The sequence below is a fragment of the Clinocottus analis genome, unplaced genomic scaffold (genome assembly GCF_023055335.1).
Source record: "Clinocottus analis isolate CAN_PGR_092001 unplaced genomic scaffold, fCliAna1.0.p SCAF_13, whole genome shotgun sequence".
Classification (NCBI taxonomy): Eukaryota; Metazoa; Chordata; class Actinopteri; order Perciformes; family Cottidae; genus Clinocottus; species Clinocottus analis.
The window spans coordinates 6697951-6722299 of NW_027175854.1; the positions used below are offsets into that span (position 1 = coordinate 6697951).

Consider the following 24349-nt stretch of genomic DNA (forward strand, 5'->3'; position numbering starts at 1 on the left):
ATTATTGTGTAAGAGGCTCACGTCGAGATTCTGAGAAGAATACGGCACTGTGGATGCTTGCCAAGAGCACAGGACAAAGGGTCTCCCAAAAAAATGTCCTATTATGGTAAGAGGTAAAACAATGAATGCATTTTTAATATGCCTCCCATGTTATGTCTCTGTATTTTTTAAAAAATGCTTTAAAAACAGGAGATGTTTGGAATCTCCATTTCAGAAAAAATATCTTGCAGGCCTATCAAATACTGAACAGGATATTTAACCATATACTATATTTGTTGTTCCAAAATTTTTGAATAATTTTAAAGGTAATAAAGAATGACCATACATATTTTATATGAGTTTACAGCTGCCGGTAATTTAAATTCCTCCTCTGCATTGTCGGTTTCGACGTTGACGTTTAGCTTCTTTACAGAATATTTAGTTGTACACCCCTTGGTGTTTGGGAGGCCTGCGTCACCGTGTCTCGCGTGGGTATAAACAATGCTTTAGTCTTGTTTAAATCTGAATCCCAGGCATTTCTGCTTAACATAATCTGAATAGGTTCAATGATAAATGTAATTTATCTGCATTGTATTATATTTATATTGCTTTTCTTGTTTCTGTTTTTACCATGGAAAGTGCATTGAGTACAATTTCAAGTGGCATACACATAATATGTATTAATAATAGTATTAATTCACCATTTGGAAGTGCATATGATTGGTGATTTTGTATTAATACAGTCCCCTCCCTGTGTATTAATCAGTGGATCGACCCCAATAATCCACGAATGCCTTCTCACAGCCTCTTTCATGCAGCCTCTTTCATGCAGCCTCTTCCACAAAGCCTCTTCTACACAACCTCTGCAATAAAGTCTCTTCCACACAGTCTCTTCTCTACAGCCTCTACAATAAAGCCTCTTCCATACAGCCTCTACAATAAAGTGTCTTCCATACAGCCTCTTCCACACAGTCTCTTCCATACAGCATCTACAATAAAGCCTCTTCCATACAGCATCTACAATAAAGTGTCTTCCATACAGCTTCTTCCACACGGTCTCTTCTCTACAGCCTCTACAATAAAGCCTCTTCCATACAGCCTCTACAATAAAGCCTCTTCCATACAACCTCTACAATGAAGTCTCTTCCATACAGCCTCTACAATAAAGCCTCTTCCATACAGCCTCTACAATAAAGCCTCTTCCATACAGCCTCTACAAAGAAGTCTCTTCCATACAGCCTCTACAATAAAGTCTCTTCCATACAGCCTCTACAATAAAGCCTCTTCCATACAGCCTCTACAATAAAGTCTCTTCCATACAGCCTCTACAATGAAGTCTCCTCCATACAGCCTCTACAATAAAGTCTCTTCCTTACAGCCTCTACAATGAAGTCTCTTCCACACAGCCTGAAGGTCCACCTCCTCTTTTAGCTAACCAGCAGCAGTACCATGCCTTGGAGGCGTGAGGCGTCAGTTTGATGCAACATCATTTATGTCACGCTGCATCGTGGCTTAAACACATGTCACAAATGTCACATGTCTCAAGAAAACATCAAACTGAAAAGAGAAAATTTGATCTCAATGCTATTTCATTGAGGCTTTAAAGTTCCAGGAGCTTATAAAAACAGCCAGCCATGGTTGTCCTTGGTTACATATAAATTCCTTTGATTGGACTGGCCATGAAAAACACCTGCAACATCGTCAGGCTCGACAGGAAGAAGGCAGAAAGAAAGCGGTATCTGCACTCCGTAATTGGATATTGCACAAGGCTGGAGTCATGTTGGGTTGAGAGAAAATACCAGTTTGTGTCCTTGCTTTTATGCTTCACCACCAAATTTAAATGTTTAGCTGGAGGCAGAACTAGCATCTGTCCAGATAACTTCAAATATGTAGTTATTATGGAAATATGTATCTTTTGGTTTGCACATCATCCTCTTTACAGGATTTCCTTTTTTATTAACAATGTTTTGGTGAGTTAATTGCTACACAAGTGGTCAGAGGTCACATTGTGACTTCTTATTTAAACAAATTAAACAAGGAAAGTTTAAAGCATTTTATCGCAAGATTATAATCATATCAAAGGTAGAAACAAACAATTGTAGCATTATTTATATGGTAGAAGTTTGGCAATTTATAAATAGACTATTTATGAACATATACTGAAAGCATATTTGGAAGCACCTAAGATCACTCTTTGCTTTCTAAATGAGAACACAAGTCAATAAATGTAAAAGACCAGTTAAGTGTCATATAAGTTCTCTTCCCAGTCAAAAATACACTTTTTAAACATTTTGGACCACATCTGCAAGCTGAGAAGTAACCATGATTTCATTTAAGGAGCAGAGATGTGATATTCACTTAATATGAAATGAAGGCTAACTGAAGAACTCTTTGAATCAAAGGTGTTTTCATGAGTAATAAAATAAAGTGACAAGTAGAATATAATGAGATACACCTGACTTCAAAAGAGACCTTAAGCTAAAGGATGAGGATGTTAGAATATAAAAAGGAACCTGAGCTCAAAGTGATGTGTGCACCTTTTGACAAGAAGGCACCATGTGCTTGCATCATAGCTGCAATAGGAGAGAGAATATTTAGCAATGTGGTTAACATAGCCGGAAGTCTTCAGGTAATCGCAGCCGTCTGATGACCTCACACATGTCCCTGGTTATGCTTCTTTAATACATCTTATATTTTTTCATGTTTCTTTTGCTTTGCGTTCATTGTTTTCTTTGTATTCATGTTTGATTTAGTCTATTTGGAAGCACTTTGTGGCTACTCTGAAAAGGGAAACGCAAATGAAAAGGATTCTTATTATTCTTATTAATACTAGAACCTCTAAGTCCTAACTAAAAAGCCTTTTTCCTGGTTGTGTGTCTTCCATCCTGCCCTGTATTTGATTTCCTGAACATGTCGTCGTCCATGTGACTCTAATACATGGAATTGGAGCTTCTATGATATGAATGATACCGTGAGACTGAGCTCACATCGTTTCACCAGAAACGACTTGAACTTGAAAAGGAAGTAGTAGATAATTGGTAGATTTTCCAACAAGAAATAATGATCTCAAGGTCCGAAGGGGAACTGTGCACAACACAGTGCTGCCATAGTGTGTTTAACAGATAATAAGGAGGCCGTCACCATTTCGAACTCGACAGCCAATAGAGCTCTTTGATTAAAATCGTGTGTATATGTTGAAGCCGAGGCGCCTGAACACTGAAAGTCAGAACTTTTTCTTCATCATTTACACAGAGATCATTTAGTTTTCTGCTAGAGTAGCTCAGCACACTGCTGTGTGCTGCTCCTTTTCTTCAGAGAGGCCAGATCCCTCCTCCTCCTCCTCCTCCTCCACATCATTTCAAGTTCTCCCATTCCTCCATTCCCAGAGATATCTGGTCGCTCTTACTCATTAGAATGTGTCCAGTATTTCATTTACGGTTTTCATCCAAGTTGATTTTCTCCTTGAGCTGTGGTTTTACACATGTCCTTGCGACCTACTGGAGAGCTCCAGAGTTGTTGGACACACATACAGAATCCAAGGCTACAAACAACTTTTTTTTTTGCCTCCCGTCAACCAGTGCAGCAGCTTCTGAAGAGGATAGCTCGTGTGTTTTCCTGCAGCAGTTCTGTACGCTGTGGAATTAGGACGGAATATTTCACCACTGATCAGTATTTCCCAGAACATCTGTCGGTACAGATATCTGTCAGCTGGTAGCACAGTGACGAAGGATGCTGTCCTTCAACGAGCAGGACACAGGTGCAGCAGAAAGACATGCGCCCTGCTGAAGTGTCCTTGAACAAAATATCAAATTCCCCACCAGCAGGTCAGTACAGCCCCCCCCCCTCCTCCCTACCTCCCTTCTCCCTGTGGAGGGTGAACATGTGAATGCCAAATTAAGTCTACTTGGAGGAGACGGTAGTCCTTAAATGTTGTGATTGCAATTCTTTCAAAATTGGGGTGATGGTGCGCGATACAAGCATTACACAGCAGGACTGACACGAGGTAGCCACATCCCGGCCCAATTATTTCGGCACTGCAGAGTTGCTCTGATGGCACGGAGATGTCGAGCCATGGGAGAAATTGTAAGTGCCCTCAGAAGTGCGAAATCACGAGCACAATACAAACCATTTCCAAATCAACACAGACGTGGCTTTGAATATGTTAGGTCACGAAAACACCAAAATAAAAACAGACGTATTTGAAGATGGACCGAAGGCCATCAGCTAAATTGAAGTGAAATTGAAGTGAAATTGAACTTAAGCGACAACTTAAATATTACGTTTCAGTGTAAACAGTGGGAGCAACGATCCCACATTCATTTCAATGAAAGAGAGTACAGCAGCTGAACTGTAACGAAACTTAGAAGTGAGACATGATCTAGTTTTAGTGTCGGTTAAAAGGTCTTTTCTATAAAGCTTCATGACCTTAACGTCGGGTTTGATACAATATCACAAGCTGTTAATTGGACATCGGAGAGTGTTTTGTGGTATTAGACACACCACTTCTCATCCTCTCAGACACTTGTCTGATGCCTTTAGGCTTTTTCCTTGTTAGCGTAGGTAGGAAATTAATTACGTTATGGTTCCATCCTAAGTAGTCGTTTTAAGCCAATGTAATCTTCACCCATATGCTCCTCATGGTCACAATACCTCCGTATTATACCGATGAAACAGGTGCATATGCAGCACATGCATTTTCATGTGACCGACCCCCAGCTACAGCCATTCACGGCACATCATCTCGTACGGATTGAATCGGAAGATGATCCGTACGGTGCTTGCAAAACAGACATTTATGACAGACCGTGTTCCTGCAGGACGCTGACAAAATGACGGTAATAACTTCTGACTTTTAGACAGGGTGCAGGCACGATGCAGAATAACTTGATGGAATGAGCCTGATTATGCAGCAGGTAATCTATCCTCATTACCACAAGCATCCCTCACATGGCCTTGGCTCCATAATTATTATGTGTATTTAATCCCCACTTGGAGTGCTCCACCTGAGAGTACCCTCCGTGCGTGTTGCTAAGTAGGGATAGGTGTGAAGTACAGCAGAATCGGACAGAAAAAGAGGAAATGGAAGTCTTTTGCTCAGCAAAAGCTTGAGGGCATGGAAAAGAGTTTGGCATTTCCCACTTTGCTTGCCTTAAGTAAGCTCCCAAGTGACATGGCAATGTGTGCAGTGACCAAATGTGAACAAAAAGAGACGACACTATGACACACACACACACACACACTGCAGTGCTGTCAGAATGGCTGTCCAGATTAGTCAAATAAACCCACATCACGCCCAAATCGCAACAGTGCAAAACATTTGAAAAGACATTGAAACTGACCAAAAAGAAGCTGTCATGATGTACTAAATCTCCCTCTCTCACCCACTGAGCCAAACAATACTCTGTGACGTCGGCGTGAGCTTATTTCCTCAATTTCACTTTCTGATAATTAGCTTCCAACAGACTGACAATTCATTTAGTTTCTGATTAATAATGTGTCCCTTAACTGCCACTTGGATGTTAATTGATGTCACTTTTTCTCAGCCTCATTATTTAGCAAATGTGCTGTTGAAGTTTGGAAAATTGCCTTTGTGCTTAAAAAAGGTTGCAACATGTGGAGTCATATAAGTGATATATTCTCGTGATACCCCTGAATCCAGCATGCTCTTTGTGCAGTCTGTAATGTAGTCATGTTATAGTGGGGGGAAAATACATTGCACTTGGTACATTTTGTATAGTATGCAGTGGTTTGATACCACTCTCTTCGGAGTAAAAATACACACATTTATTTCAGTATAAAACATATGTTTGGTTAAATAATCAAGAAAACAGTTTTTATGCTTGTTGGAAGTGAAGAAGTGGTTCAACGGCACCAGTCTGGCTCGGTTCTAAACTGCTTTGAATAGGGGCTTCGGTCACATCACTGGTCTCGTAGCTCTAAAACAGCAAATTCAACCTCTGCCTTCGACCCATCATGAGCATTAGGAGCAGCGGTCTTCCGTCAAGGACACGTGCGAACAGAAGGCGGTGAGGATAAAACCTCGTGATTGAAGGATGACCCGGCAACTGTCAGTGGCAAACCGGTTTCTGATGTCTCCTTGCCCCCTCAGTCAAAACTAAATGTACTAAATGGGTCATAAATAATCACACCACGGCTGGGCTCGGTTCATATTCAGTTCAATCCCTTGGGGATGGGTCTCCCCCCCACCCCCGAAAAAAATGTCATTATTATTTTCAATATATTTCAGCGATGGATTCATTCAATTGAACTGGAATTGTGTTAAACGCAGCCTCCAATGATGGGGACATTACCTCTTCTCAGGCTTGGTAACAGTCGGCAGTTTGTCATCAATGAAGACTGAGTTGAGGGCCCGGTGTAATCTCTGCAAAACAAGCAACACATTAACTGTCACATGCATCAGTTGTTCTGCGATTATCCTGTTGTGTGTTTTTTATGTGTGTTCGTGAGAAAAAAGGATAATAAGAAAATATATCACCTCAAAATACACATGAAATAGACTATAAAGAACACTTTGCTGCATATACTTTTAAAGTAGAGGAACACATTTTTTACATTCTGTAACAGCGACTTTCACCCATTTAAAAAAAGAAAATAATTCTTCTTCTAGCGATTGAAATGTGGTTCCTTTCCAACTCATGATTCGAAAGGGAGCTTCCGAGTATTCCACAAGAGTGTCTTTACGTGCGAGTTCAGTACCTGACTTGTGTGCAGCCAGTATCTGAAGCGTGGCTCCTTGACCCTCGGGATCACCAGCTTGAACACAATGTGTTCCGCCACTGTGGTCAGCAGGGATAAGGCCACACCCACACAGAGCATCACAAACAGGCCGGAGAAATGCTTTATGCCCATCTGCAGCGTCTGGAGAGACAAAGAGGTTGGGGACAGAGGGGGGGGGGAGTCGAGGGGTGGAAAGGAGGTGGAAGGAGACGCGGATAAAAAGAGATCAGGGATACAAAGCTGGCGCTTCTGATGGAGGAGTGGTTGTCTGAAACATTCTCTCCGGGCAGTACAATGACTCGGGATATTCACCGTTTACATAGCAAACAGTTGTTTGCTACTGAAAGGATGCTTTGCATGTCACATTTAGCTTTATTCATTTCTAGTGTTTCAGACAGAGGGTTAAAAGCAATGTGTTTTTGGAACATTACATAATTTAAACATGTTATAGCACCTCAAATAGAACTTTGAAATTGAGAGTTAGAACAAATCTGTCCCTTTTGAACATTGATTATTTTGATTATTGATCAAATCCTTTATCTTAAAATGCCTGTGTATGTGTCGTATGCAGGACATATAATACAAAACACTAGTGATTAATCATGATGCTAACTTGTAATGGCCACTAAGTGAACATATTTTCATTTTTGTTTCATGTTGCTATTTGTCAGCTACCACCTTTTTACTTGTTTTCTGTTTATATTGCAATACAACAAATAATTGAGAAAATTGGGAGAATTGAGAAAATTGCTCAAACTGCATGTGTGTGTGTGTGTACGTGTAAACATCTTTTTCTCATGGACGCAGATGTTGCATTCAGGAGCGGTCGTGGCACTATAGCGACATTTTGTGTTCTCAAAACTGTTTCCCCGGCTAACACTTTGATAATAGCATTATTGTAATTTCACATCAAATGTGTGAACCCGTTGATGTATTCACCACAGTCTGAAGTATATATATCCTATACTGTCTCCATTACAGCAGGTTTGGCCAACCTCCCAGGAGCTATTGGCTACCATTCTTTTGAAAAAATTCCATTAAAAACAGCTCGCATAGACAAAACGCTGCATTGCCAAAAGTAATGCATCATGAATTATTTTTCCCATAACTTGACTTTAAAACACTGCCACCAAAATGAGCGAGAGGAGAATATTGCTCCGGTTTGCTTTCAACTCCAGTTGCCGAAGTAAACAACACCACGAGGTGGTGGGGGAAGTGATAACTGAACATGCAACAGCATTACAAAGTCACTAAAGTGACGGTTGCAATGCCTGCATACAATACTGAACTCAGCTTTGCCTTCTTCTTTTTTTTTAAATGGACATCTGGATTAAGATATAATCTCCCCTTAGTCACCTGTCCTGGAAAAACACAGCAGTAGATTCATTGTTGGATTTGTCCTGATTTTCCTAAAATCCTGCTCCTGAGAAAACCCCTCGCATCGTCTTACTGGGATATCAAACGTTTCCCCCTCACATCGTAATTGGCACTCATGCTATTTGGAATGCGTCACCAGAGAGAAGCCTCTTAGAAATGCATCCTGGGCCTGCAAGTGTGGCATCTCCTATTGGGATATCACACTTTTCTTAATTAAGCGCGTGTTGCAGTTCCGGCAGAAGTACGTTCTCTGAATCTTTTTTACTGCTGAGTATGGTGCAGCTTGTGATACAGCAGCGGCTGCAGTGATTGCATTATAAAGTCACGCTGGTTAAAAAAAAAAAAAAAAAAAGAGAAAAAAAAGTATGATGGATTAAATTCGTCATTGCAATATTGTGACTTGGCGAGCTGGCTGTATTGTCAATTGGGAGCGGGAGCCGATGATTCCGAGGAAGTCAGGCAATGCAGACAGTAGTCAGTGTCACATCTGACTGCTGGAGTAGACATTTACAACAAAATAATAGAGCGGCATTATCCTTTAACAGCAAGACAAGCTCACTGAGGATACATGAGATTAATCTAATACTGAGCTGCAGTGTGTGAAAAGCAGTGTAAGGTATTGTTCATCAACCCGCTCCAACATTCCTCACAGTTATTGGCTTCCATCAGCACATTTAAGCCCCCTTTGCCCAAGTTTTGGCAACACACAGTCCCCGTGTCTTTTCACCGCATGCAACTATATGGAACAATGATTTTTCATAGTGATGTTATAATCCCCAACTCCACTTAGAAATTGCACCGGTTAGTTGCATAAATTAGGTGCAAAAATCGATGAATAACTTCAATAAAACACATAACGCTCACAGTTTCCCTCCCTTTGATCACAATTTATTTCCGGGTGATGTTAAGTTTGGCCGTCTTAATGTCAGGTAATTGAATAATATGCCATTTATTGGTATTGATTTTATTGCTTCAAATGGGATCAACTTCATCGGGGTGACAGGGAGCTGGACGGGTGCCAGAGAGTTTGGCTGCCCTTCCCTGAAGCCAATCCATCAGATTTTTCATCTCTTCAGAATCCCAGGCTCGCCGTTTGTGGTGTAGTAGCCATTCATCGGAATAATAGATTGCAAAAAAAAGAAAAGAAATGCTGAGAGAGACTAAACTGAGCCAGCCCTGTCAGTAATTCATATTGCCTCTTTCACATGAATTTCCCTCTAGATGTTGTCCAGTGTTGTTTTTGACAGCAAATTGTAACTTTACCGACGCATGCGACACAGGTTGATTCAATTTAATTATACATATCCTATGTCACTTATTTAACAGCGGAAATACTGGTCAAGCAGCTTTCTCGTCGGCCGGCGGAGGCAGGTGGAGGCATGATGCTGCAAAATGAAATGTACCCGGAGCAATTTAAATGTCTGCAGTCGAAGATAGCATCTGTTTCACGTCTAGCTGTTACGCAGTGGGAAACGGTTCACTTCAGAGACACTGAATCTGTTGCACTGCAGTGTGCTGCCTCTGCTATGAGATACAGTGATGTTTTGGGTAATGCTGTCGTTCAACAGCACACACCACAAGTGCTGCTTTATCAGACTTCATAACGAGCAACCAGAGAGAGTGTCGTATGCCTTTGCGCGCGAGACAAACATATAATTTAACAAAGCAGAGTACAAACACAAGAGGAAGATGGGGTAAATTAGTTTTTAATTCACGCTGGATAATAGGCAGTGTGCAGTCAGCACACCCAGCGAGGAGCTTCTTTTGGGGATTCCAAAAGTCACAGCTGGGTGGACAGACGGAGGGGCTGCTAACAGAGCCGAGTGCTCGGTAATAGCAGAACAGAATGGGCCGAGGGGCCTGGGCAGTTTGGGGGTGAAGTTATGGGGACACGGCTCGGTTAGCAGGTTGAGGATCAGGGGCCGGCCTCTGAATTAGCGAGGAGCCATTACTGTACATGGAGGTTGTGGAGGCAGTGCAGGCTTGGTATTCTGACAGCCGGGAACATTAGGATATGAAGGAAAGAAGTTCTGGGTAGTGACAGAAAGAAAGTGACAAGAAAGCTACAAATAAATTGTGGAAATAACCTGTGATCAATTCCAGAGAGTTAAAGACAGTTTTTTTTCTTCTTTTATTTCAAGTGTTATGATAAGGGAACAGGGCCCTTTTCTGCAGGGTGTCATTTGGTACATAGTTTATTTTACTCTTGGGGCAGCAGCACTCGCTGTAAACACAACACTGACGTGTTATCTCCTCATAAAGTTGTTGTGGCAAAGCGCAAACAGTTTCCGAAGAGCCGTCCTTACTTAATCCACTACAAAATGTGTTTCCTTCAAAACACATTTTACAATGCAGTTTTTTTTGTATGGCACCAGATTTTTTTAGGACACAGGGCTGGCTGAGAATTGGAAATCAAACAAAAGCTATAAGCTTATAAAACTGTAAAACTCTGTGTAGCTGAGGGAAACTGAAGAGTTTCTACATTTTCAGTGACCCTTTTCACATTATAAATAGTCATTTGATTCTATGTTCATATATGCATATTGATGAGGGTAGCTTTAAGGTTTTTTGTCTTTGGAATGCTTATCAGGGAGTTAAAGTTATGACAGCAACTGAAACACAACCTTGATTTTTTTTTTAGCATTATACATGTGTGGAGATAGAAAGATACAAATAAGTAAAAATCCATATGTACTTAAATGTCACCATACCAAACAATACATTTGCTGCTGTTGAATAGAAAAGACGGTTCGGTTCCTACCTCCGTCACAGCAAAGCTGCGCTTCCCGCAGGGCACGACCTTGTACCATTTGTCATGCAGCATGTCCATGAAGCCATCGGACTTGTACTGACTAACAAGCTCTGAGATGTTGGAGGTGAGTGGAGAGTTCTGAGGGAGGCCGATGCCATAGCCTGACAAAGGACACACACACGGACACACACACGACAATTATTCCCGTCGCAGCCGTAAAAAATATTTGAACTTTGTCTCCATGCGTTGTCATTATATTCTTCCACAGAGTAAGGGTTAGAAGAACTGATCTGACAGGAGGGAGTCCTTTTTTTGTTTTACTAGGGCTTATCGCAAAGCACCATCATCACTCTAAAACACACCAGGTATCAACGCTGTGAGTCAATCTCTGAATGTCTTTGCATGCCAGCAAAGTGTGATGAATTCAGTAACAGCCAATTGCAGAAGTAGCTCGCCTCGGTAGAAAGTACACTGATTGATTTGTATTGTATCCTCGAAGCTTAAGGGTGCATTAAGTAATTAACAACAACACTGGAATCTGGGACTGTGGTGGCCTGTAATGGAAGCGAGCACCATGGGAACGTCTTCACAGTGGGAGGAAGGAGCTTGCTAAGTGGACCAGAGATTAACAGGAGACGGTAGACGACCTAAGCTGTTGAAAGCAAGATGATTAACCGATGTGCAAAGGTTGAGTCATTGATAGTTGAGTTCTGGGCTTTTCTGAAATGCTCATGGTCAGTTTGTCTGCAGTCATTCAGGACGATACTGATGCCTCAATCCGGGTTACTTGTATCTGTAACGTTTTCTCGTACTGACAAATGACTAATTTAAAATCAGAACATGTTCTTTATCAATCTACCGAAATGAAAAAGATGGGAAAGCCCCACATATTCATAGGTTTTCCGTCAGAGTTACAAGAAAAAAATACACACTGTGTTGACCGATACATTAGTAAAATTGAGTTTACAGTTTACAATTTGAAAATACACTTCCAAATTACGAATGACAGGCCTAACCTACCATACATGTTGGCACACATGGGCAAACTTTACAACACGATAGCCTCTAAAGTTAGTGAAAACACATGCTTTCACTGGTTGAACATTTTGCCATCATTTGTGATGTAAAGCAGAAAAAGGAAAAAAAAAAATTATAGTAGAGTAAAAGTTATAGCAAAGCAAAATGGTTTGCACACTTTCCAGTTCATCAAGGCAGGATTTTGTTGTGCCTTAGAAATAAACGAATAGCAGCATTATTTCTGTATTTATTTGGAGTAACGTCGGTAATCAAGTTACTTTATTATTGTGATCCTTGGATTAGGTTACGGACAACATTCGTATCAGGTAATTACTAATAGTATTAGAGCACAAAATAAAAACTTATTTCAACCCTGAATAAGGAAGTTATTTGTGTTACCTTCTATAGCAAAAGGTTTCCCCACTGTTAGTGTTTTACAGTCCGCATCTATGGAGACCTCGTAGTCCAGCAGAGCTTTGTCCATGATGAATGCATCCAGTCTCTGAGGGTCAGCCCTGTAAACACACAGCAAGGAGCTACATTGGAAGTGCAATGCAAGAGCAGATGTAGCAACAATATGTCATGCTTTGAGTGTATTTTGTGCAATGACGGGTTCCTGACGGAAATAGAGAGGGCTCAGTTTAAATGCTTAGATTGTGACAATACAGGTGAAAAAAAACATTGTTTTTCATGCACTGGTCCATTTTGAGATTATAGGCTTTTTTCACGATGCTGTCCACAAAATATCTCCATTCAGATTAGTGGAAAGAAAACATCCAAAGCAAACATGTACATTTGCATCTGTAGATTTGACCTACATTCACCAAACGTTAGTATTCATGCCCCATCTGCATATTTAAGCATTTCATTTCAGAAAACTTGCGACACAAACAAAATAATTGCTTCAATGCGAGTAATAAACTGAGGAACTTTCATGGGTCTATCTATTAGTTGAAATTATCACCCTGTTCAACTATGCTGTACCAATTAAACTTTTCGTTGCACACTAGCAAGCACTGAGTCATTCAACTACAGATAAGAGTGTTGACCTGGATTTTGCCCTTCAGCTTTTTAACAATCTGATCAGTGGCATTTGGAATGTTTTTGACGGATCGCTGGACAAACAACCAGATAGATGGACCTGGACTCATCCGTAGTCAGTCACAAATTCATTGTGGTGACAGATGGAACCGTAGCGTTAAAACAAATCTCACATCTTCTGGGACTTTCTGGGATTGACATTTTAAAACAACCCTCTGGAAAATCAACCTTTAAAAAAACTCTTGAGACGCAAACTTAAAAAGAACCCTACTTTGTCATCTTACTCCAGCTCTGATACTCTGAGGCTAATTTTCTCTTTTTTTGTGTCCTCATGTCACACCTGTGACATCACAGCACAAGTGTAAAGAATGTGAGAAGTTTATTCTGTTTTTTCACTTCATTTTATAGTGCTAAGTTTAATAAATAGAGACACTAGTAGGGGTGTCTTTTTGTGTGCAATAAAGAATTGGTTGAAGGTGAAAAGGACAAGCATAAAAAAAGCATGTACGTGTACCACAATCACTGAACATGGGATGTCAATGATTCAACAAAGCCTCTTTTGTTAGTGGTTTTTCCAACACTTTTACTGGCCGCATTCTAGTAAAATAACTGCCTGTCTTCCAGTTTCTGCCAATTTACTTAGATTCCTCGCTCCAAGTCTGTTATACACAGTTGAGATATTAATTCGCAGCAGCAAGGCTTTTACGAATCAATTCTTTACTGACAGGTTCAGCCTACTGGGATCGAAATGCTGCAAAACCTTTTTTTTTTTTTTTTTTAGATATTCTTTTTGTTTTATGCTTGTTATCGGGGATAGCGTTTGAAATCCTATACATACTATCTTCCACCCACAAGCTGGCTGTTCATTATTACAGGTGGAATGAGGTTGCAGCTTAAGTCCTTGGTATTTCAACTATAGGACTGCATAGCACTGCATTGTATGTATTTTATGATCAGAGCACTACCGAGACATCCAGCAGTTACCTAGCCAGTGCGATGGCTATAGGTAAAAGATACCGCCTTCATCATCTTCCTGCAGTAAAGCTTAAAGAAATGATGTATTTGCATTTGGATGGTAGAAACCTGCACGTGTGACAGGGCACATTTCTGCAGCGTGGCTTTGCTTAACACAGAGTGATGTGACGCAGCAGTTCCATTCATTTTGGATCTCTGAGGTAGATCAGGCAACAGCTTTGACATCACATCGTAACGCATGCAAAAGAGCTTTCCAAAATGTTTCGTGTGTTATGCGAGACTGTGTCCCGGCATATAAAACAGCATGTCCAAGTCCTCTGCCACTTTAATAAGCGAGCCAAAATAGCACAAGGCAGTATTCTGCAGTCTGATAATGCTCCATTCAGTGCACTTTCTCAGAATGCTCTAATTATGTAGCAGACAGGCCGCAAGTATAGCAGTTGTTGCTTGTTTCAATTCCAGTTGACGGATAATGCTCATCGAGCTGAAAGACCATTGGCGCACAGGAGAACTAGGGAGGTAACTCTAAATAGACATCCACAGTTCAGGACACTTCCACAAGCAATGTGGTTTTAGTCATCAGAGGTTGCATCTACTTGTCACAGTGGTGAGGGCACTGATTAGGGCAAGTGGAAACAGGTGTGCGAGCAGGACGGGGCGGTAGCTGCAGGGCTGATGAGGACAAGTGGGAACAGGTGTGTAGATGGCCGGGACAGTCAGGTGATGAGGAAAGTCCACGGGCGTCTGGTGGATGATTGGGAAATGGCAATGGAAGGACAGAGGGAAAGACTGAGCCGCTCCTATAATAAAAGGCAAAATATACACTATGATAAAAAGATATGGTCGTATTAAATTTAAAAAAGTGTCTTCATTCCAAAAAATAAACGATGGTTTAGTCACTAGAACAGATTTGCAGCCTTTGTTTTCTTGATCTATGCAAGAACTTCAACCTGAACAGCACCTTCAACACTTGTTCTGCGTATACAAGCATGGCAAAGCCCAACATCCAGTTTTATTTGGACCAATTCATGGATGTTGAGTTTAATCTCCGCATGGGGCTTAGTCTGTCAATGCAGTACACGGCAGATGAATGGCACAACAACGTGATGTGGCATACTATATGATTATGCAAATGATAAGTAATGCCCGGTCAATTCGGGAGTGAACCCCATGCTCAGAGTATTCAAAGTTGCACTGCGGCACACTCGTTTGCTGTCTCGTTCCCCAGTTGTAATTTTCTAAAGATGACATTTCCCCTTGAACCCGCTAATCAGCATTTTACAAGCTCAGTAAGAAGAAGAAGAAAAAAAAAAATCTTGTTTCATCCATTCAAATTGTGTCCTGCACAGCCTGGGCCTTGTATTCAGCTGCCTCCACTCACTATATTCTGCTTTGCTCCACAGGGATGCCAGTTGAATGTCGAAGCAGCTTATGATGACAGCAATGGCAGAGGAAAGAGGAGGGTGAGGTCTGAATGCAAACAGGCAAGTTTGTTGTGGAGCGAATTTTGACTATCGTTGGACACGCAACACCCATTTCTCCCATCCCCAGGTGTGTAAGTTGATTTGGGAATGATGACAGCAAGATATACCTGGTTGGATAGTTACTAAATATCAGACGACAGTGACGACTAGTTGTCTTACTTGAGATGACGTATGCCATCTGGGGTAGCCGGGACGTTGTATCTCCTCATGTACTCGTGCATCTCAGGGAAACTCTTCTTGAGGTAGTCCTCGGCGCTGCTTTCTTTCACTGTGGCGAATCGGAATCCCTGAGAGGGATGGTGTAACTGCAAGCAAGAATAAATGAAACTAGATGTTGGCCTCAGAACGTCTTCAAAAAGCATAAATAATTAATAATATTGATATGATTCACTGTAGTCTGCTGCTTCTGTCTTCTTCAATTGGATTAAAAAAAGAAAAAAATCTCAGATGCAGGAAAGCTTGTGAAACTTTTGGAATGCTGATTGTTTCTTTTCTTCTCTTTTATGAATCTCAATGTCCCTGCATTGTGAATCATAGATCTGGTGCGTTGACCAAAAACCTGAATTAGCATATGATGATTGCTCTAACAAAGGTAAGTGGTTTAATTAAATAGTCTATTTGCTGACTTAAAGTTTAAGGACTGCACTCTTCACAAGAACAGCTCTTCTAAAAGTCAGAAAAAGCAACCCAATGCAGTCTGCAGTTTCCTCAAATGTGCATCAGGGACATTTTGAAAGAGAAGGTCCACGATAGCCTGAACATGAACAAACACATTAAAGCTATTTGCAGTGTTGCACATTTCTGACCTTTGGGTCATGTATCCCTGACAGTTGTTCGTAGGTCTTCTCCCCGACCATGACGGCCGCTAGATTAGCAGTGTATGTGGACAGACAGAACAGACAGAAGATTGCCCAGAGGTTCATCAGCAGGCGGCCCGTCCAGCACTTTGGCGGCTTGATGGCCACCGTTCTCCCGAAGAGAATGGCGTAGCACACGTTGAGCGCCGAGGAGAAGGAGAACACCCGGTCGCGGTTGCGTCCTCGAGGCGTCATACCAAACGGGCTGTGCCACTCATACAGGGTGAGGAAGACAGCGGTGACGTGGAGGGAGACGAAGATGCCGAGCCACATGGACCAATGGAGAGGCCACATGAAGGCACCGATAGGTGCAGCTGTGTCGCGAGTACGAACCTGGCCGGAAGGGAACAGGATTAGAAAAGCCCTCACACAGAAAATTATAATAGAAAATAAATATATTGATGTCTTAATGTAATGCAAAGTGTCGCTTATTTCTGATATGACATGACAAACAGGTTTCACTCTCAACTCGTCAAATGCCAGCGCCTAGCAGTCAGTGTCCACAGCGCCTGATACCGACACACCGAGCGCTCAACTAAACGGCAATGTAAACACACCCTCCTCACGATAAGATGCCCAGAGCAACTGACCCAGTAGGAAGAGCGAGATAGTCCATAGGCTGGGTGGGGAGGTGAATGGGGCAAACAAAAAAAGGACTTTCATCAAGGAGACAGCTGTGTCCATCGCGCAACTAAAAGTAAACTTCAGTTAATCAAGCGTTACCAGTCATGTGACTGGTTTGAAGCTTATAGTTTGAAGCTTAGGGCAACGGACCAAGCGTGAGTATTCAACAAATTAGGAGTGAAAAGGTGTTGGTCATGATGATGAGTAAGACTGGAAACGGAACGTCCATGTGGGGTTTAAATGTCCGGTTAATTGCTCATCAGACATTAAACGTTTAAACATGACCTTGTCTCACCAATTTAAGCTAGTAACTGAAACATTAGCTGGAAATCAACTTGTAAAGGTGCTGTATGGGACACTTGTGTTCAGGAGAATGAAATGAGAAAACACATTGATAGTAGAGAAGACATTTTCTATATATAAAAAGAACATATTTCATTGTAGTGGCATCTTTCTGTCAGCATCTGAGACTAGCTATAGTAATTGTAGTAATAGGGTCACCACACAAAGCTGCACCCTCTGCAGCCCAGACCTATACGGCGAAGTGCATTAGAATCCAATAACCTGCGCCTGGCAGTAATAAAACTCTGCTATATTGATACTGACCACCAGCATACCAATCGGAGAGGGTTGAGGTAAGGTCATTGACAGAGAGTGGAGAAGCATGGGCCAAAGAGTAACAGAAGTGAGATAAATAAATAAAAAAAGTGCAAAGGAAAAAGAGAACATCCTGTCTGAAATGAGTAGAACGGGAATGGGAGCAGTACTCACCAGAATTCCCAAGCTGGTGGAGAAGAAGGGCGAGGTGAAGTCAATGACTTGGCTTCTGGCCGAATTAATGCTGAAAGATGTCACGGCCAGGTGGGCTGCGCCAGTGAGCAGATCCCCCACCAATCCTGTCCAGCGACCATTCTTGAAGCCCCCGTACTTCCCGTCGCCTACGATATAGAGGTCGAAAGTGAAGCCCATGTCCTCTGCCAGCTTCTCCAGCAGGTCAACGCAGTAACCATAACAGCACTTCTTTAGTTCCGTGGGAACAGAACTGTTACGTCCCGCGAGGTTCTTGAAAAATCCTTTCAAAACCGAAGATTCATTGGTGAGCGGGTCGAGGCACAGCTGGCCCGCGGGACACATCCCGTCCCCGTCCACCTCTCGGGTGAATACAAACGGGTGCTCCACCAGGGTCACCACCCGCATGTGCAGCCGTGTAGACCGGCGCCAGTCTCCTCCGGCCCCAGATCCCGGATGGCTTGGCCAAGCCCTGCGGTCCATCAGAACTTTCCCCTTGCGCCAGCGTCCCAGGCGGGTCCAGGTTGGCTGGCCTAAAGGGTCCAGCTGGAGGGACCAGATGTAGTGATGGGCCTCTGAGATGACATTCTGGCTGTGAGCGTCTTTGGATATTAAACCGGTCTGGCCCTCAAAAGATGTGTTGGATAGAAATCTAAGGGGGATGAGGGGAGAAAGAAGAAAATACATGACCGGGGAAAAGGGGGAGATAAAGGGAGGATAGACGTGGAGGATGAGCAGGGAAGATGATAGCAGAGGAGTTAGAGGAAAGATAATGTTTAGTCTTTTCAAAGTTTAAATTGGCCTATAGATATAAACAGTAGTGTGTCTTTCCTCGTATGGTGAGACTGCATTTAAAGCTTTCAGTGCCATGGACAGTGCAAAGGGAAGCCAGGTTATTGCCTTCATCTTACCTACACATAAGTAGTTGATGAGTGTTTGTTTCATCTTTGCTCTTCCAATTCAATTAAAGAGTTAAATGTTATAACTTTCAATAGATTTTAGTAGAGAAAAGTAGGGACATCACATTGAAGCAACTTTAGCCATCTTTCCAGCCCTTGAGCAAAGGCATTTTTTCCAAAAAGAATAGTGGCAGAAAAAAATACACATAGTGATCCTAAAAACCTGCAATATATTTTGCTGTAATTACACATGTATAATCAGAATGAAAATCACTACTGACATTGTGGTTCACGTTAGGCTTTGTTGATGCTATCAACACACCACATTTCTCACTTTTGGAACAAGTTGGTTCAAATGTCCCATGATGAGTAGTTGGATTTAAAAAAAAACAACTATGTTGACTTACGTCAACATAAGTCAAGCTTTAACCTTGGAAACCTCTTTCAGTTCCTTGATAATTTACCAATGAGGACTGTGTGACATTGTTAAAAAAGATCTGACTCGATACTTGTCATTACAGATGTTTAACCAAATGAGCAAGGCAACATTTTCTGCAAGACAGTTTCATTAAAGAGGAATAAAGAACCACAGCAAGGATACAATGGTTGACAAAATCTGCAACGTAATGACCCTCAATAGTGGTAGACATTTTTGATTAAAACAATTTGGTCTTTGTATCAATGTTTACAACATATCTTCTTCACGCTCGCAAGTCAAGTTAACTGGAAGATGCCCAGTTGCTAAATAAGTTTTCTGCTGGCTTGCTGTTTTAGTACAATTGTCAGTAAGAAAAACACTTTTTTCGAGGATTTCTGTAGCTGCAGGATTTACAGGCTTAAATGTACAATTACATTTTACCCTTGGTTAGTTCATACAAAAATCAAATTTAATAGTGTAACACCAGCACCAGAGAGGTGTATTATCTAGGTGGCCTCAGTGACTGTCTATAGTGTGTGTGTGTGTGTGTGTGTGTGTGTGTGTGTGTGTGTGTGTGTGTGTGTGTGTGTGTGTGACAGGATAAGGCAAACCATGGTCCAGTGATCACACCATCTCTCTCACTGAGCCATGCTACTGGCTGTCTGAGAGTGTCAGATATTGGAGCAGACGGACACACACACACACACACACACACACACACACACACACACACACACACACACACACACACACACACACACACACTGTAATGGATATGTTTGGAAAGAATGTGGGCATCCGTTCTGTGCAAGGCGGTGCGCACCACTTTGATATGCCTCCAGGTGGTAATGGTGTGAAAGACATGACCTTTACCTTGCTCATTGTAAAAAAAAGGAAAGAAATCCCCTTTCCGCCACCTTGTCTACTTTCATACATCTTTAACCGGTATTAAGTCAACCTGACAGCTCAACTAGTCCGTCTGAAGGTCAGTGTCTTCACTGCAGCTTGTAGCTGTTAAACTACCTGGCGACTGTTTTTTTCCTCGTTGTATTTAATAAAAGTGACACGCTCTTGCACATTCCTGGCATTGCAGAGGGTGTTGCGTGTTAAAAGGGCAAATATTATGGTCGTTAGGATTTTGTGTTCAGTCAAGACATCAATACGGTTTTACTGCGTTCCACTTGTGGAAGGTGACGTTACAGACTAATACGAGCAGGTATGTCAGCAGAGTGGAGTCGTGTGAAGGGAGCTGAGTTTCACAGTTCTTAGTTCAGCATAAAGCTGCTTCTTGGAAAGTCAAAGATGCTTTTCTTTCACTCATGAATCGTGCCAACCTGTATGAATGTCAAGTGGTTTTTCCCCTCCTGAGTATTTCTCTTTTAAGAGATTTGATGGACCATTTTCCTCCATGCATGAATAGAAATCTTGCCGCTCCACTCACATAAGCAGAACTCCAGGGTGCTCATTACAACCGGGCTTCACTCGAATTGGCTGCGCTTGTTGAAGAACTATTACTGTTACCATAATATTATCACATTAACACTTATGTACTTGTACATGATTGTTGTCCAGGAGACATCTGTTCTTTTCCAGCGCAAGACAGTAAAACTAGATATTTTGTGACGTTGGTCGTCAGTCAAGTAAACGTCAATCCCTATCAATCTCCGAAAATGATTTTGTTTCCCATTTACCTAACTTACCGTGAATACAGAAATGTATTTAAAACATAAAACCTGTGCATGAAACACTGTCCTTGACACAAGACTCACGCTAAAGGGTTACTTAGAGATTCATAGTGTGAAGCGTAGGAGCACCAGTGTGTTTAGGTGAACATAAGTTGACATTAAACTGAGCCATGAAGTGCCTTTTTAAAGAATACCATTTTGTATGTATAGTGTTCTCCGAACCATAGCGGTGGTGTAGAAGCTCTAACCCAAACTAATTTAAGTATTAGAGCCACTCGGGGGCGAGTGGGAGAACATGTTTGGACGTGTGTTCTGCCACAAACAAGTCAATCCACTGTCCATTCCAGCACTGTCTTTTTCTGTACATTCATTCCATGACAAACCCCAGAGACCATAGCATGTTGGTCACAGCACAGGACACCACAAGACAGGATAAAACACAAGCACGTTGACACGATCACGCTGAAATGACCACGGTCTAAATCTATTGTACTTGCCATGCACACACACACTGAATCTGATTTTGACCACTTTAATAATTAAAGCCTCAATGCGACCTCAGTCGGAACAGTCATAACAGAGTGTGTGTGTGTGACTTTTGTCACTCTTTGATGTTGTGGGGAAGCGCTGACATATGTTTAAAGTAGATAGAGTTAAAAGTATCCCTAGACTTTCAGAAATTTGGGATGAAATATGTTTCAGTGAATACATTCACATCACGATCCAACCACAACTGGCTCTGACTGTGCATCATCTCCGTCCAAAAATAGCAGCCATTGCTCCAGAAACAGGCAAAATGAATCAAAAACATCCAAAGAAAACAACCCAGATCCAAGCAAGGAATCAGAATTCAACTCCGAGACTTGAAGTGTAAACAGAGCTGTATAGCATTCAAGTACTTCAATCAAAAAGATTTAGTCCAGCGAGCAGATGATTCATGCAAGGACAGGTGCATGTTGGGTACATTTTCAGGGACCTCTTTTCAAATTCGATGACCGTTACACGAGACACTGACTCCCTCTACACTCGGAACCGCTACCGCACCGCCTCCGCTCCAATAAAAAACTTTTTATACAATGCGACATGATTCGTTTCCACTCCATGAACGCAAAAACGGTGTCATTTGAAGCAGAGGAGTCGAGAAGTGACGTCTAGGTGAATCACATCTATAACCCAGCGACACTAACTTGATGTCATGCCCGCCTCGTCTTCCTTCCTCGTGAATCACCGGAAAAAAAAAAAGATCCTGAGCATGAGGAAGGGTACAACCACGGAGTAGTGCTCCTGTTCACATCAGTGGCCATGAAGGAGAGTGAGCAACGACAACAAAACAGAAGCATGGAGGTTCACGAACATTTTCATATCTTACATCACTTGCAAAATATCAATCAACAACATTAAACATGCTTTCCAAGTTAGTGTCAAAACATCTTGTTCTTAACACCAGAGGATACATGTTTGTGCCGCAGAACGTTCTGAAGCATAAAAGGAGCATCCCTGCTTGTTACACCAATCCTTCCCTGAAGCAAATAGAACGTGTTTTACTTGCATTGGTTCAGAGAATGCAAACCTCAAAGCGGACATTCTTTCTATATCATTTTCTATATTTTCACAGCTCAGCTGGTGGGCACATCAGGGTTCTCTGCTTGGCTTTGGTGGCCATGCATTACTTTCAATGTGTTTTATCATGAAGGACTGTCTCTGGTGGGGAGAAAAATGAATACGATAAGCTGCTGTTATTTATCCAGGCAATATCTTATCTGTTATAACACAGAGCTTTCGGCGCTGCAGTTTATCTGTATCGGCATCTCCAGGGGTTATTTTTGTCCGTCTCTTTCTTTTTCTGCACACTTCTTTTTCTCCCCTGTTTTCTTATCAGATATGTTGTCGCCTACCCAGTAACTCTCCTCCCTCACCTTCTCAGTGGAGTGGACCAACCTTATCGATGCCTCTCGTAGGCTCCTACACAGTTGGTCTCTTCCCTTTTAATAGAAATATCTCAATTATACCATAAAAAAGACATCTGCACAGCGCTCTTCATCTGGTATAAATGTTGGAATGCATCAACAATGTGATAATCTTAATGTTTTTCAGTCCTTAGGAGCTTTTCATGCTCAATCAAAATGATTATGCATTCATAATCTGTCGCCAACGAGACAAGACGTTGGTCCCTGAAGCATTGTCATTTCTGTTTATCGTCGAGTTTTACATTCAAACTGTGATTTGTTTGCAAGTTAACAGTCCAGGTGGAGCACAAAAGAGGTGGAACACAAAGGTGGAAATGCAATCTCTGACAATCATTTTGATTTTTTTTTGTAGGTTTAAAGTTTGTTTGGAAACTAGCTGCTCCAATCCAGTTGTAATCATGGTCTCTCAACAAGTTGCTACACAATGAGCAGCAACTGGAAAAGGAATGTTTGGCCTCGGATGTCTTGTGGCGACATCAGAATCCCCTGAAATATATCCTCTTGCCCAGAAGCTCATCCATCATGAAACATATAACCGATGGGTTCCCAGATTACATGCAATATTATGTGTGCAAATTGTAATGTTGGGAATGAGAGGAAATGATTAGGCTACAGATTGTATTCATTATCTAGAGAGCATAACTATCTATATTTGATCTCTCTCTTTTATTCTTATTGCGTAACACATAGTATGTCTACATTTCTTTTGAAAAGTAGGACATATATTGGTTGGTATAGTTGTAGAATTTAATCATAATTTCTCAGGGACACGGATGAGAAGAACAAGTTTTTGCATTATGAATACAATGGTAAGTGACATCATCATTTTTACTTCAGGTCCAACTGAATTAAGGACCAAAAAGTAGCTCTTGGAAAAAAGCAATGACTGCTATTATTAGTATTGTTATTAACAGTAACAACAAAGACAACACTACTTCTACTACTACTACTACTACTGTTACTACTACTACTACTACTACTACTACTACTACTACTACTACTACTGATAATACATATCTAAGGGTTTGACAATAAGAGTGTATCTATGGTACATCCTGACAGAAGCCTGAGAAAGCAAATGGAGAGAGAAATGGGATTGAAAATAATAATAAATAAATCAATTAGTCGAGCAGGAATGCCAGTAATAACTGATTAACCCCATTTTAAATACAGAATAATCAAATATTGGATTTATCAAAATGGAATGGTAATCTTTCCGACATTATCAGATTAATTTAGTTTCATTATTTCTTCATACCATACATTATTCATATCAGTATTTTTACTCTATAAATATTCAAATCATGTAGAAGAAAATGTATTGTCGCCATGATTCTCAAATGAAATAATTGCCAGGATTACTTCAAAACCATTTTCCGATGGGAGTTATACGAATTTATGTACATTCATACAACATTACATTCGCAATCATGATACCACAGCGGTCAGATTACCTCTCCTTTCCCAGAAGCAATACCAGCTTATGTACATACATATTCATACACACACATATGTATACCGACACACATACTGACATACATACACACAAACATCCGTCCATCATCATGTTATTTAAGCTACACCCAATATATTTTCATACTGGCGAGGTTTGTAATCCTGTTGTTTCGGACACAGTTTTACTCCTAAATTAAAATGTTTCACTTTCTTTGGAAAAATAGTTTAAAAAAAAATGATCTCACCAAAAACACCAGCTGTGGTACAAATTGTACATATAGCCAGCCTACGA

The 24349-nt window shown here is 41.3% G+C and overlaps 1 protein-coding gene across 1 annotated transcript in view; it reads right to left on the reverse strand.

Annotated features, from left to right (window-relative positions):
• The window catches only part of grin3a (glutamate receptor, ionotropic, N-methyl-D-aspartate 3A), a 40224-nt gene that overhangs the window by 2214 nt on the left and 13661 nt on the right, over positions 1 to 24349 (reverse strand). Inside the window, exons 3-9 of the mRNA XM_068574871.1 lie at positions 17616 to 18285; positions 16170 to 16553; positions 15523 to 15668; positions 12263 to 12378; positions 10856 to 11007; positions 6697 to 6858; positions 6291 to 6361 (exon numbers count right to left, since the gene is read on the reverse strand). Of these exons, the coding sequence (XP_068430972.1) occupies positions 6291 to 6361; positions 6697 to 6858; positions 10856 to 11007; positions 12263 to 12378; positions 15523 to 15668; positions 16170 to 16553; positions 17616 to 18285 (1701 nt within the window). The remainder of the gene's footprint in view (positions 1 to 6290; positions 6362 to 6696; positions 6859 to 10855; positions 11008 to 12262; positions 12379 to 15522; positions 15669 to 16169; positions 16554 to 17615; positions 18286 to 24349) is intronic.